Consider the following 15,210-nt stretch of genomic DNA (forward strand, 5'->3'; position numbering starts at 1 on the left):
AAGACAGAGATGTCTGACACACGTTGTTATCACCCTCAGAACCTAAAAATCACACTTGGAAGACATTCATGCATTTCTGATGAATGAATGACTCAGTTCCCCCGGCTGACTGTGAACACTCTCTTCTCCTAACTGGTCCAGATTTTGATCAGCTGCTCTTTAGTTCTGTAAGTTGTAGCAGACGTTTTTAACGCCCATGTATTACCTTTCCTCTAATCCCAGGAGGCAAAGAGTGCCCGAGAGCGCCAGTCTCACAGCAAAGCATCCTGTGGAAACAGCTCACAGAATGGGGACTACACCGGAGACAGTAACGACTGTGTTCTGGGGGGCCCGTGCGGCCTTTTTGAGGAAGCCTTCAGGACACAAAGCCCCACACCGACAGACGCGACCCTTCGTCGGGAGGGAGGCAGGGCGCGGGGGCGGGGGCACCGCCGGGCCCCAGCCTCGGGCGCGCGTCACTCGGCACAAAGGAGACAGCAGGGAGGCGGCCGCGGGAGCCGATCTGCACTCGCCAGCCACTCGCGATTGCGGTTACAGACCTGCAGTTCCCCTCCCCCTCCCCACCCAGGCCCGTCTGCCCGCCCGCCGGCCTTTCTGTCTCCTCTCTCCCTCCGTACTGGCCGGCCCGGGTCCATTTCCGGGCTCGGGGTATTTGGTATCGATCTGGGCCGGGGGCGCGGGAGCAGGTGGCTGCGGCGGGGCAGCTGGGCCGCCAGCCTGCTGCGCCGGGGCCCGTCTCCCGCCGCCTTTGTCGCCAGTCCTTGCCCGGCGGCCCGCTCTGTCCTCCGGGCCCGCGCGCGCTGCCGGCCTGACTTTGCGCCGGGTCGGGCGCTGCTGCTGCTCCTGCTGCGCTCCGGGCCGCGCTCGGTGCCGACGGCCGCCGGGAAGCGGGAGGCGAAGGGCAGCCCGGAGCCCGGGCCAACATGGCTGAAGTCACCATCGACCAATCCAAGCTGCCGGGAGTCAAGGAAGGTAGGGGCCGGGCCGTGGAGCGCGCGCCGGGGCCCCTCCGGCTCCCAGCCCGGCGTCCCTCCCGGCGGGGGCGTCGTCTCGGCGTCCCCAGCGGCGCTCGCTCGGCGCCCACCTGGTGCCGGCCCGCCCTGGCCGGAAGGGAATTGAATTCAGGCTCTGCTGTGGGACCTTGGGCAAGTCACTTTCGTTCTGAGCCTCAGTTTTCTCCTACACGAGGAGATTGTGGGAGAGAGGTCAGCACCACCCTCATCAAGTGGTTGTGCAAAGGTTCTCGGGAAGAGAAATGCCGTTAGTGAATGCTCCAGAGCAGGGAGATGTGTCCTAAAAATTCAGGCCCAGTCTAGCTAACTTGAAGGCTAGGAAGTGGGGAAGGGTTGACGTTCAGTTCCTTGTGGAGCCTTTGTTTTGAAACTTGACTCTTTCCCTCCTTCTGTCTACTTTTCCTAGCCCTGCGTCTGGCTGGCTGACTTTCCCACCTTCCTCCAGGTTTAAAAGTTTAGTCTGGGCACTGCCCAGCGCAAGCAGCGGATGGGAAGCTGCTATAAATGAGCATTTTCTCACAAAAAGCACTAAGCAAGGGGGAGCAGGGGACTCACTGTGACCTTGATTTTTACTGGCTCCGTATACTGAGGTCCAGAAAAATCAAGATTGATTAGTATTGGTCTGGCTTGGCTTCTAGCAAGTAGCCCACTGACTTCTTGTTCCTCGTCTTCAGCCAGACCTAGTATTTTTTTTTTTTTTTTCAACTGAGATCTTGGGTGCTGGATCGCCTTAATCTTTAGTGATCTTTGGCTGTTATTTTGACCTTGGGAAGCATGGAAGTCCCAGAGTGCTATCCGGGCTTGCAGAGGTTGTCTTTGTAGTGGATGTTATTTGTTTCAGCTGACTCTTGTGGTCTTCGTTGTCTTGGGAATATGGAATTGAAAATAAGAATCTTTGCTTTCTTGGAACTGCGTGTTTCATTGCCAACCTGATTTGATTCAAAGGGGCTTGTGGGTGCTCAGGCTGACCCCAGAATCCGAAGAAAGCTTGCCTGCTTGATGTCCCAGAGTTCCAAACACTAGGCGATTTTATGTAGAATTTTTAATTGGGCTGGGCCTGTCCTGTTGTTCCTGAAGGATGTTAAGAGTTTAGGCCTGAGATTTTTATCAAATAGTGTTTTTCAACCTTTCAGTTCCTAACCTGGCTTTGGTGAAGATTCTGGCATTCATATGTAAATGAACTTTTCTTAACACTGTCAAGTCTGGAGCCTGAGAGATAGGAAAGGCAAATTTACACTTTGGAAGTCCAGGTCTTTGAGATTGTCATTAACCTTTCTGGTATGAGAGAGAGAGAGAGAGAGAGAGAGAGAGAGAGAGAGAAAACAACCTTAATATGTAAAGTATTAGGTAGTGCTAAGATTTTACCCAGCTCCCTGTATGTCAGTGACCTGAAACAAACTTGAAACTCACTTTCTGTGTATGCATTTATATTACTCTTAGGTCTTCTGGTTTCTAACCGAGACATGAATGGTTTATTCTAGTATATTCTTTCTTAAGGGTTTCAACAAACACTTTCCATCTGTAAATGCAAAAATTTTCCATTGCTAAACTCCGGAGTTTAACACATTTGGATTGCTTTTATTTTGCACAACATGGTGTTTGGCAGTCGCGTTTACATGATATGGTAAAGTGGTAAGGACATTTCTGTGGCTGTTTCATTAAGTTAGAATTAAGTATCGATTTACTTTGAAGGTGGTCCGAAATTGTTGAGAAGATTATTGTCTATGTAAGCATCTGATTTTTCTAGTTCAGAGATCATCAAAGGAAGTGATACACTATACTAGGAATGTGCTAATGGTGGTGTGGTTTTTGATCTGGGAAGTATTCACATCGAATAAAGTGTATCTGTCCCTAATATAACTCTTAATTATAGCCAGTTGCTCCCTAACGATGTTTCTGGACCCTAATTAAAGAAAATAAAGTTGGTGTCCATGATTGGATAAAACAAACACAAACATTGAGACTTCTTAATACTGAAACTCCAACTCAGTTTGAAAAGGAAGTTTAGTAATAATTTGCTTAATATTCTGGCACAGATTTTTAAACTCCAGTTTTAAAAATCTGTCTCCTCTACTTCTCCTATCAATCTAAACCTTTCTATACAATTACAATTTGGGATCATGGGGTAGATTCCAATAGAGATTGAGAAGAAGAATGCAGTGGATGCCTGTCCCTTCCCACTGCCCTTTTCTTTAGGAGAGGATGGGGAGCCCTGGGACTTTGTTGTGAACTTCTCAACAGAGGTCATGGGTAGCAGCTGACATCAGGGAAAGAGACTATTTGAAAACTTTTTTTTTCTAGGTTAAAATCGAATGCTTGCTTATTTAGTTTTAAGATGGCCAAAGATATTCAACATTTGGACAGACCTTTGAAAAAAATAACTACAGCAATATTTTTACTTTGGGAAACTCTTAAAATAGGAGACAAAGGGACATGTGCGAGTTCTTATGCAGTGAAAAGAATTAAGTCTAACTAAATGTCAACACACATCATTATTTCTGGTTTAAAACCATATTTGGAACATCTAAATACTTTTTGTAATGGAAATACTGTTGCCATTGTTTGGTAGTAGTGCTTTATTTCTTCTGAAACGTTTGAGGTTCTTTGCCACAAGATTGAAAATAATTCTCAGCCACTTTTTATCAGTAGATGTGTAACTCAAATGCACCATGCAGTTTGTGAGTGCTAGACAAAGGTATTCTCAAATAGACAAAGGTTCCAACAATATTCCGAAAGTCTTTTAGTTTAGATCAGAGCTCCGCCCCCCCCCCCCACAAAAAAAAGAGCACTTTTCATTAGTTAACAAGCTTAGAGTTTTGGTAAATTTTAGCTTCTTCGCTGAATCTTCTTTCTGAAACCGCAATCCACACTCCCCACTTTTTTTTCCTCTCTCCAGTCTGATTCCCACCTCTCTACTTAGTTTTAATTGCTCACCAATCACTAATCTTGCCCTTTCCACCATCTAACAGAGGTTTCACATTATCTTCAAGTTTTGGTCTGAGTGCTGTAGCCTGTCCATCAAAGCCATTTCTAGACCCTTTAAAGTTTATTAACTCCTTTGCAGTTTTTTAGTCACTAGCGTTTTCCCACTTTTAGCCATTGAGCACTTATGTATCAACCCTCCCATCTTCTACCAGGGCTAACCTTCTTTTTTCTTTCCTTTCAGCAGTAAGAAATTTTATTATGTGTTATATATCCTTACTGTCCTTCAACTGGAAGTTTCCACCGTCTCCAAAGTTAGTTAACTCTGTGTGTGTGTGTGCAGGCACGTGTGCACCTGAGTGCAGTCACGATTAGCATCTGAAATTGGTGCACTTGGTAGAGACATTTCTTGAAATAAAGGTAGCTAGCTATTCTGAGAGCAAATCCTTTTTCTTTCGTGAAAGACAAAAGTTAATACATTTTCTGAAGTATGCCTAGAAAGCACTGATTCATTTTAGGTCCAGGACACCCCAGTGGCATAATGGGGTAAATTAAGTTAATGGCATAAATCCAGAACTTTAAGGGGAAGAATACAAAATTATGTCTGGTGCAGTGAATAAACCAAGTAGTCCCAGAGATCTAAAGCATACCACACGCACACTGGGTACCTAATGCGATGGTGGTCTCTGAGAGGTGCATTATCTGGCTCCAGGGCAAACTCACTTTCTGTTTTCTGCAAAATTCCACAGCAGTTTTTTTTTTTTGTTGTTGTTATTGTCTTTTAATGAGACCACGGCTAGATCTTGAGTTAGGAGGTTTGTGTCTTGCTTTTCCTTACCCTCATCTGGCTTCAGGTCTTTCACATAGCCAGCAAAGATTCAGCAAATATTTGAATGTGTGAATGAATGAATGAGTAAATCATGAATACTAGATGCTCCCTTTTAGTTTAGGAAACCTATCTCTGGCATAATTTCATATTCCTTCTCAGAGCATAAGCTCTTTTTTTGTGTGTGTTTTTTTTTAATTTATTTATTTTATAAATTTATTTTTATTTATTTTTGGCTGTGTTGGGTCTTTGTTGCTGCGTGCAGGCTCTCTGTGGTTGCAGCGAGCGGGGGCTACTCTTTGTTGCTGTGCACGGGCTTCTTATTGCAGCGGCTTCTCTTGTTGCGGAGCACGGGCTCTAGGCGCACGGGCTTCAGTAGTTGTGGCAGGCGGGCTCAGTAGTTGTGGCAGGCGGGCTTAGTTGCTCTGCGGCATGTGGGATCTTCCCGGACCAGGATTCGAACCTTTGTCCCCTGCATTAGCAGGCGGATTCTTAACCACGATGCCACCAGGAAAGTCCTCAGAGCATAAGCTCTTAAAGGGCAGAGATAATGCCTTTTAACTATGGGCATCATGTATCTTAGTGCCGCTATTAACTTTATAAAAACTTTTAATCTATTTTTCTAATGTTTTTTCTTCTCTGATCTTCGCTGTGGTGGAGATGCAGTCCTGTAGAATTCAAAGAGTTGTTGTAAAGAACCCTTGAAATTCCGTACGTGCATCCAGAATGCCTCTCACATAAGGGGAAAAAACATCTTTCAGTTTATTGCTATATGCAGGTATGCAGTACCTTCTTAAATGAATCAGTGATTTTTAAAAAATGAAATAGCTGTTAATTGTAAAATAAAGATTATCTTAATGATTTGAGAAATGCTTTTTTTTTTTTTTAAACTAACAAGTACATAAAGGACAACTTCTCCCTTGTGGGAAACTGTAAAGTTAATTGCTATTTTAAAAAAAGGATCTCAGAGTAGAAAGCATTAAAAACCACTGATCTAGGCCAGCCAGATTTTCCAGATGAAAATCTGAGAGCCAGGATGGGAAAGTGAGTTGTATCAAACCGCTAAGGCTAAGTATCTAAAAATTGTCACATGGGGCCTAGCCTTAGAAAAGTTCAAAACTGAGTATTCACACAGCTCAGTCTTCCCTGCTCTCTCCTTTCCCACCTTCCCCTTCCTTTCCTGTCTCCTCCCTTCCTCTCTCTTCCTTTGTTCCCTCTCACTCTTCTTCTCTTTCTTTTAAATTATTCTGTAGATGCATAAGAATCATTCCTCATGTATTCCGTTAATACTGTCATTTAAAACAGTGGAATAAAAATAATGAATGACAAAACAATTCCAGAGATTTTTCTCAACTTATTTTAGGGATAATGTTTGATATGAATGTTAATGAGTTAACATAGGTTTCATTTTATTTTTTAATTAAAAGCTTTTTTTTTTTAGGTTTTTATTTCGATTCAGCAAATGAATTACTGGGTGAACTACAGGAGGTCATACTCCTGCCTCAGTGTTTTTTTCTACCTAGAAAATGCATTTCTTCTCTGGTATACTCAGCTGAAGGGGCTAATGTTTAGAGGCTTGGACATTTTAAGAAGTTTAAACATATTAGGGAAATAAAGAAAGCCATAGGCTATGTTTTTTTCTCTAGTTCTTTTCAAGAACATAGAAGTTTTGATTGAGATAAATGAATTTTTGCCTCAGTAACAAAAAGCAGTGTGATACCACAAAACTTAAGTAAACTCTGCTTGAAATGCCAGTTCTCTAAGTACAGGAGTGTATTTTAAAATTAACTACCCTGACCTATAAGGGGAAAAAAATAAACCTTATCACAGCTACATTTGCAGTTTCAGATGTAGCCACTGGAAGGGCTGTTGGATTAATGTTTTTAACTGATGACCTATTTAAAAGTGTCCTGTGCTTCAAACCTGTAAAATTAGGGTACCCTAGATCCTAAATAAGACCTACAAAGGATCATTGGTCTTATATACCTTGGGGATTATTTAGACTATTTATTCCCAGATGTTTGAATTTAGAAACCAGTACAAAAGAGTTCCTAGATACTACTTTTAAAAGGACACGACAAACATGCATACTCAAAACAACTGTTTTTTTTTGGTCATTATTAGCATTAAAACACATAAACACACACACATTAAGATATGTAGGTCTTCATATAATAGTTGGTAACCATACACTGACATAAAAACATTGAAAGCTTTCTGATAAACCAGAACCAATGTAAAACCAGTCTTGCTTGTTGTATATCAGTGTTTTTTTTTCTTTTTAGTCAAATTCATTGATGTATAATTCACGTACAGTAAAAACGCATCCTTCTTAGTATGCAGTTCTGAGTTTGGACAAATGTATAGTCTTGTACCCACCACAGCAGTCAAGATACAGAACAGTTACATAACCCCCAGACTGCTCCACCCTTTTCCCCACCTCCACCAACCGCTGATGTGTTTGCTGTCCCTATAGTTTTGCCTTTACAAAAATGTCATATACATGGGATCATCCAATAAGTTGCTTTTTGAGTTTGGCTTCTTTCGCTTACCATAATACATCTGATATCATGTGAGCATCAGTAATTTTGTTCTTTTTTATTGCTGAGTTCCAGTGTATGGCTGTACCACCATTTGCTTATCCATTCACTGGTTGACGAACACTGGGGTGTTTTCACTTTTGGTGGTTATAAATAGTCTCTGTAAACATTCGTATACAGGTTTTTTTTGGGGGGTGGACATGTTTTCATTTCTCTTGGGTAAGCACCTAGGGTAGGATTACTGGGTCATATGGTGAATGTATGTTTAGCTTTATAAGAAACTGCCAGACTTTTTCAAAGTGGCCTGTACTGTTTTGCATTCCCACAAGCAACGTATGTGAGCTCCAATTGCTCTGCATCCTTGTCTGCACTTTACATTGTCAAGATATATTTTTAAAAAATTTTGACTAATTTTTTAAGGGTTTAAATTCTGGTTTTGTTGTTTCGTAGCTGTGTGATCTAAATTTTAAGTGTAATATTATCTTATGTGGCTTTAATTTGCATTTCTCTAATGACTAATGATTGGAGCCTCTTTTCTTGTGCGTATTTCCCATTCTCATATCGTTTGTCGAAGGAGTGTGTGTTCTAAGCTTTGCCTTTAAAACAAAAATCAGACTGTTTTCTTTTTATTGAGTTTTGAGGGTTCTTTACATATTCTGAATTCAAGTCTTCTATCAGATAAATATTTTGAAAATGTCGGTGGTCTTTAAACCTTGGTGTAACATTAGGATGATGTGGGGAGCTTTGCTATAAACATATTCCTGCCCTACTTGATATCAGCTGAATCTCTTGGAGATGGTCCCGGGAATCTATAGTTTTTTATATCTAGATTATACTCTTGGACTTACAATAGACATTTGGAACATATGACTAAGAATACTGTGGCCACCCTAATGCAGGGATTGATCCTACCCTACTCTGATTTTTTTAAGCTTTTGCATTGGCAACTCATTTCTTTATCAGGGTTAAAGAATGGGCAGTATTTTTTTTTTTTCCTTTTAGTAATTGAAATTAGTTCCTCTAAGAGAGGGGTTTGCAAACTATGGCCTATGGGCCACCGCTTGTTTTTATACAAGTGAGCTGAAGATAGTCTTTACATTTTTTAATGATTTAAAAAAAGAGGAAGAAGAATGTTTTGTGACAGGTAAAAATTATATGGAATTCAAATTTCAATGCCTAAAGTTTTATTGGAACATAACTTTGCTCATTTGTTTACATATTGTCTGTGGCTGCCTTCATGCTGCGAATGCTGAGATGAGTGTCATTATAACAGAGACTATGATCAGCAAAGCTTAAATTCTTTACTATCTGGTACTTTGTAGAAAAACAATAATTTCTTTGGGACCATTTCAGTGAAACCGTTTAAAAAACTTCCCTATTTAATCTTTTTTGATATTTCAGTTATCACTATGAACATTTATCAAAACTTTTCTTAATTATAGTGGTGCCCTGTTGGGGACTATTATTGGCTGAACTCGTGTAGCATGTTTTATTTTTGTAGTGACTTTTAAAAATACAGGCTTACATCCTGATTTTTATTTTACTTTTTTTTAAGAAGAAAATGTGCTCTCCCTATAAATTTCTAGGGACTTCACAATTGATTATCAAGGTAGAAATCTTATGTAAAGTGAGAATAATCCATATGCCAACTCTGAGTAAGGATCTGTGGGGCTTTCATGAGTGAAGTGCCTGAGTAAACAAGTTCAACTTCTAAAAAGTTTGCTTATGATTCTTAGCTTCTTACTTGTTACTGGTTCTCCTCAAAACATGTTACGAACATTTGCATGAATGAAGTGCCACTTTGTCTCCTTGGAAACTTGTATCAGAAGTACCTCGGTTGATTTACCACTAAACTTTGAAGGCCTAGCGTGTGATGGGCATTTCTAGTCCTGATACAGCTTCTCAATGACCAAACACCAGGGGAGTCCCCACTGGACTTTTTTGGCTTTTATTTTTCTAATGAGTCATAAAGACTGAGTCACTTTCCATTAGCATTACTCCAGGACTTTTAACTGCATATAGTAAAAGCACAAATGACTTACAAGGATATCTTTCCCTCTTCATTGCCTCCCCATCAACAAATTTTTTTGCCTGTTGACTATATAGAGGAGTCCATGATTCACTTTAGGTATTAAATTCACTAATTTTTGAGTAGCACTTCCCACCAAATACTTTAAAATATTAGCTTCGTCTTTCATATTATGAAATTCAGCAAAATACAGAATGTTAGGGTTGGCAAATACTTTCGAAACGTTTTTATTGTCTAGATGGGAAACCAGAAGTAGAGGAAGAGAAACAAGGGACTTGATTAAGATTCATATCCTCTCATCTGCACGTTGAGATTGGCCTGACATCTGCCAGCAGCTATTTTGGAAAGGACTATGCACTCTCAGTGTCTGCATTTACAGATCACTTTCTGGCTTTGCTTACAAATGGTTCCTTATCCTGTCAGTGATTGCTGGACTCTAACTTGCCATGTCTGCTTCTGTTGTTTTCCCAGTTTTCCATGGTCAGACCTCATTATTTTAAATTGGGCTTTAGTGTACCCATGAAGCATTTCTTCTTTTCTTTTCCCCTTGTAAGTTACCCCATTAAAACTCCACAGAGCTAATGTTTGAAAGATCATTTTGGCTATGTGTGTATATTGGAAGGGACAAGCTGAAGGTTTAGAAAATGGCTGGGGAGCTATTATTGATAGACTCCAGTTTACTGTGCTTTTAACATCCCTGAATTCCAGGAACTTGGTTGCAGTGGCACTCAGGCTCCCCCAAAATAGGATAATTACTGAGGCTTAAAGGCAGCGCTGCCAAATAATTTATAGGCCAAACCCAGACACTTTGTGAGTAAAAAGGGTTATTCTAATAATTTTACCAGAATAGGTGTATGCTGGTGACCACACAACTGCAAGACACATTGCTGAAATACCACAGGCAGCTGGATGTGGTGAGTAAGCAAGGTCCTTGTTAAAAAACCCTTTCTAGATATGAAATGTAAAGTTTTTGTTGACACTTAAAACCTGAAGGGTACCTGTTTCCCATATACTGTCTTGAGGTTCTTAATGTGTTTTCTGTTTCATAATTGATTACTAAGTGAAATCTGCTCAATTGGAGATAGTAGGAATAATTAAGTTTTCATTTAGCTCTTCATATGTGGGTTTCCGAAAATTCTACATTTTTTTTAACGCGGGCCTCTCACTGTTGTGGCCTTTCCTGTTGTGGAGCACAGGCTCCGGACGCGCAGGCTCAGCGACCATGGCTCACGGGCCCAGCCGCTCCGCGGCATGTGGGATCTTTCCGGACCAGGGCACGAACCTGCGTCCCCTGCATCGGCAGGCAGACTCTGAACCACTGCGCCACCAGGGAAGCCCCTAAAATTCTACTGTTAATTAGTTAGTTTTCTTTTTGTTTCCTGTTTATTGGTTCTCCCCATTTATTCCCCCTGAATGTGGAGAATGGGTGTTGAAATTTGTGTAATTGAAGGGAGGTAAGAAATGCACACATTTCTGATTCCTACTTACTTGGCAGTATGTAATGTAAGTATCATTTTCTTCATCTTAAATAGAGTAGGAGGCTACCATTTTACTCTGTGCATTTCTGCTGTGTATCTTTTAAGTAACTGAGCTCCTCCTAGAATTATTTTGCAGTATTTGCTCTTGTTTACTGATACATTAAATAATTTGTCCAGATTGAAAGGAAGCTTGTATAAAATTTAACTTAAGCAGACTGACTTCTTTGGAAAGGGGAAGTACTTTGAACCTAGACTTGTTAAGCCTTGGTTTCACATCTCATCTTTCCTACTCATTTGATGTAAGGTCTCAGAGAAAACACTCAGTATCTCTAAGCTTCACTTTCTTTATCTGTTTATTGGAGATAATATTTACTGTGTCTAATATATGGACTTTCCATGAGAGTTAATTGAAGAAATGGATATGAAAGTATTTTGCAAAATGCGGTGTTATACATTCAGTCTCAGTGATATTACTGTTCAAGTTACCCTAAAATACTCCAACTTTTCCTTTTTCCAGACCATTGTTATTTGAGCCCTAATCCTCTGCATGGTATTTCCTTCTATACTATCTAAATATAGCATATTTCTATCCTCTCATCCTCTCACTACCTCCCCAGGCCCAGCTCAAATGCTGATTCTCAGTTAAGTCTACCCTGTTTCTTTCCTGTGTATCTTTTTAACTTACTTCCTTAAGCAACATGTCTCATCTTCTGTATTGGTCTGAAAGCTCTCCATCAAGACAAGACTGGTAGCTGACTGATCTCAGTACTACTTGGGGATCCTTACCCATAGGAGATACTCCAGAAAACTTGTCAGAGTATCTGACAGCTTATGTTCAGTGGGCAGACTGACCTGAGCTAACTGAACTAATGACACTAGAATAAGGGCTATGATCATTTGCATGAATTCACTGGGATAGGAATAGAGGATTAGAAGCAATCACTTTTACTTTTTGTTGCATGAAATTTCCCCATCTCTCACATGTCTGTAGGGGACTGATTGGTGTTAAGGTTAACTCAAGGCCAAAACACATAGTAGGCTCCTTTGGAAGCAATGATCTTACCTGTTTACGGATTGATTTTAGTTAAGTAAGACCCTGTTCAAGTGTGTACATTTTCCAGGATTGTGATCTGGTATCATTTTGTTGCTGTTACTAAAGGATCCAATTAGTTTCTTAGATGGTATTGGATTCTATTCAGACTTTTTATGTTTACTGTTTTCTCCTTTAAATTTATTTTTAGGTAAAGGGGTCAAAGTTCTTATAAAGTTTTAACTAAACAGGTCACATGTAACATGTATTTTTTAAGTTCTTGGTTATAGAGTTCCTGATTGTGAAGAATCTGAATATTTTGAGTTGGAAACTAAAAAGATGAATGTACAGATTATAAACCTGGTATGGTCTATGATCAAGAGAGGGTGGGAAAGCGTGAGCAAAAGAGCTCAAGAATTTTTGCTTTGGGGGTGGATACGTTTAATTCATACTTATTTTAGGATGGTTTTCTAAATTAGGGCATACTGCGTAGTCTCTTTCAGCTTCATGTGGTGTATTAGAAGTTAACACTGTTTTAAAAACATGCAGTGCTACAAAAACCAATTTATACTTCTAAGTAGATATTATAGCAGTTTTTAAAAATCATCAAAATGACTTTGAATTCTTAAAAAACAAGTGAGAAAGTGAATCAATCCTTTAGAGCAGAAAGGTGTTTGGACAGCTTGTTTTCCTGTTCACAGATGCAGGCTGCCCCTGATTTTCTTTCACTTCCTCTTCAGGGGAATTACATGACAGCCAAATATACTATAGGATAACCAAATATACCATACTGAAACCAGTTTCAGTAGCAGTACATAGAGAAATCCAAGGCATTTAGAACACATTCTAGTTGAACTTAAATTTGGTGATCTTCAAGAAGACTTCTGAATATTGAGGGTGTTCGCTTTCCCAGGCTGTACTCTGTTCATTGGGCCCCAGGTTAACCTTTTAGTAAATAATACTGTCCATAATTGCGTTCATTGGACAGTGAATGAATGATAACATGGTCTCATTTTACCATGATACTGAAGGCTCTGTGAGAACTGCTAGTTGAGACAGGATAAGTCTACCTTTTTATAAGTCACTAGATTGAACAAAAGGTTATTTTAAGATTTATTGGTGGTTAAGGCTACTATACGTAAAATAAGGTGGATAAAAGTGGATGTTTGCCATTTTGTATGGTAGAAATGGTAAAACCAACAACAGCAATGAAGAAAGCAATATTTGGTACAGGAGAAAGTTAGCATAACAGTCATCCTGTATGGGTAGTCTTTTATATAGGCTGTGGTTATGACATTTTAGATGATGTGCTTGTATCCAAGAGACAAATATATATTACTTATACTGAATCAACTAAATTTCATACTACCCTATATCTAAGTGGGAGGAATTCTTAAAAATAATTTGGACTGTTTCCTTATAGGTCAGGACACTGAAGTTCTGATTTGGAAAGTGACTTGTCAAAGGTCACTTGGTGAGCTGCTGACAGAGGCAGAACTACAATTCTGACCGGTATCTGGAATGAGGAACTGGGCTGTTTTTACTCAACCTGTTTGTTCCTTATATGCTACAATAAGGCCATTATATTTCTATAAATTGGGAAAGAGATATCTATATTTCTTATAGTAAGATACCAAAATGCCATGTGGATTTGGCAGAAAGCTTTTACTAGCGTATTCAAGGAACAGAAATTAGGAAAATTCATCTGGTTTTAGGCATGCTGTATTTTAAATTTACATGTTAATATTTTGTTTAGATTTTGATGGCTGCACTTCTTCTCAACAGTCTACTCTCCGACCATTCTTAATGGTGATACTTTGATGATTCTTCTATTTTAGTAAACTATAATTACATGACTTTCACATAGAATTCTACTTTGCTTTCTCATCCGGGACATTCAACTGAAAAAAGTTTGGAGTGGTGGAGCTTATTAAACATTCTAGACACATTGATTTCCTTTTAACTCAGGCCCACAATGCATACATATAGGAAACATGTTCTCCCTCATGGGAAAACATATGAAGTTAGAAAGAGCTATTGAAATGTAGTCAACTGTTGATTATATTGTAATTCCTTGCCAGGAAACATTTCCATACATTCATAAGAGGAAGTAGTGATTGCTTATTCCATTATAGATTCTGTACTACAGAGTGATATATCTGTGTTAATCAGGGACTTAGTGGGACCTGACTAAAAGAAGTACTTAATAGAAAATAACTAATTATAAGAATTCATTAACTCTGATGATGCCAGTAATAATTGGAAGTTCCGTTTATTGAACTTCCTTTTACTGAGTGACAGATGTTTTCTTTGGCCCTTCACTTACCTAATTTAGTCCTCACAACATTTATCCTCATTTTGCAGATGAGGAACCTGAAGCTCAAAGAGATCAAATAACTTGCCTAAGATCTTTTAGCCAATAAGAAAGCAATATTTGAATCCTGATCTGTATAGCTCCAAAGTTGTTTTTTCTTCTCTGAAATACTCTTTAAACGTTAGGCAAAATCCAAATCAGAACCATCATGCCATTTTATGTCCTCTGTTCCCTTTTGTATTGTTGAAGAAATCTCAGCTTCTTTCTTATTGGAGTTTATTACTAAACTTCAGTTTTTGCTTCTCTCTTCCCATAGCACTGAGTGTCCAACCTTCTTTGGTAATAGAGAACCATCAAAAGTTCACATCTAACTTAAATACCACTAAGGTGAATACAGGTTTCCTTCTCAAAAAGAAAAGAAATAAAGTAAAATATCCCCTCTGATGAACTACATGGAGAACCAAAGTGGTTGACAGAATCCCTTCTTAAAATCTATGCACAACTCCCTGTTACCTGCTTAGGACGTTTCTGGGTGTACTTTGGAACACAGGCTTGTTTTTTCCAGTTTGCTGTTGGGTCATTACCTTCTTCTGTATAGAGTATTTCTAGGAGACAAAATCTGCTTTTAATATAAGCCGCTTGTAAGAGAAATCTCCTGGTCTTCTGGGGAGGCATTCCCCTAGTAAGTGTAAAAACTGAGTTGATCTTAGGAATGTACCCATGATCTCAAGATACCTTTTAGAAAAACACAATCTAGTCAGTAAACATGACCAATTATTGAGCATACGGCAGCATATCAGAGTAGAATTCCAGAAGTCTCAAGACTTGCCCATTTATTTTATGTGCCTACTTTCAGATTTACATTATCCAAGATTACTGGAAATGAGTGTAGAGTTCTGACAGATGGTTACCACAGTGGAACTGCGAGTGTTGCCATTTGCTTTATGGGAACAAGATTGTAAGAGAATATTTTTCCCATACCTGCTTATCCCATGAGCAATTTTTTAAGTTTGTTTTTTTTTAAATTTTGAGTATTACTGTACTCTCAATCTTTTGAA

At 39.6% G+C, this 15,210-nt stretch overlaps 1 protein-coding gene across 3 annotated transcripts in view; it reads left to right on the forward strand.

Annotated features, from left to right (window-relative positions):
* Positions 1–771: 771 nt before the first annotated feature.
* Positions 772–15,210, forward strand: part of CCDC50 (coiled-coil domain containing 50) — a 65,889-nt gene continuing 51,450 nt past the window's right edge. Inside the window, exon 1 of one of the 3 annotated variants that reach the window (XM_067738414.1) lies at positions 772–972. In XM_067738414.1, coding sequence (XP_067594515.1) covers positions 924–972 — 49 coding nt within the window. In that variant the 5' untranslated portion in view covers positions 772–923. The remainder of the gene's footprint in view (positions 973–15,210) is intronic. The other 2 variants (XM_067738415.1, XM_067738416.1) reach the window with 2 other exon arrangements.

This window comes from Pseudorca crassidens, chromosome 5 (assembly GCF_039906515.1).
Source record: "Pseudorca crassidens isolate mPseCra1 chromosome 5, mPseCra1.hap1, whole genome shotgun sequence".
In the NCBI taxonomy this organism is placed as follows: Eukaryota; Metazoa; Chordata; class Mammalia; order Artiodactyla; family Delphinidae; genus Pseudorca; species Pseudorca crassidens.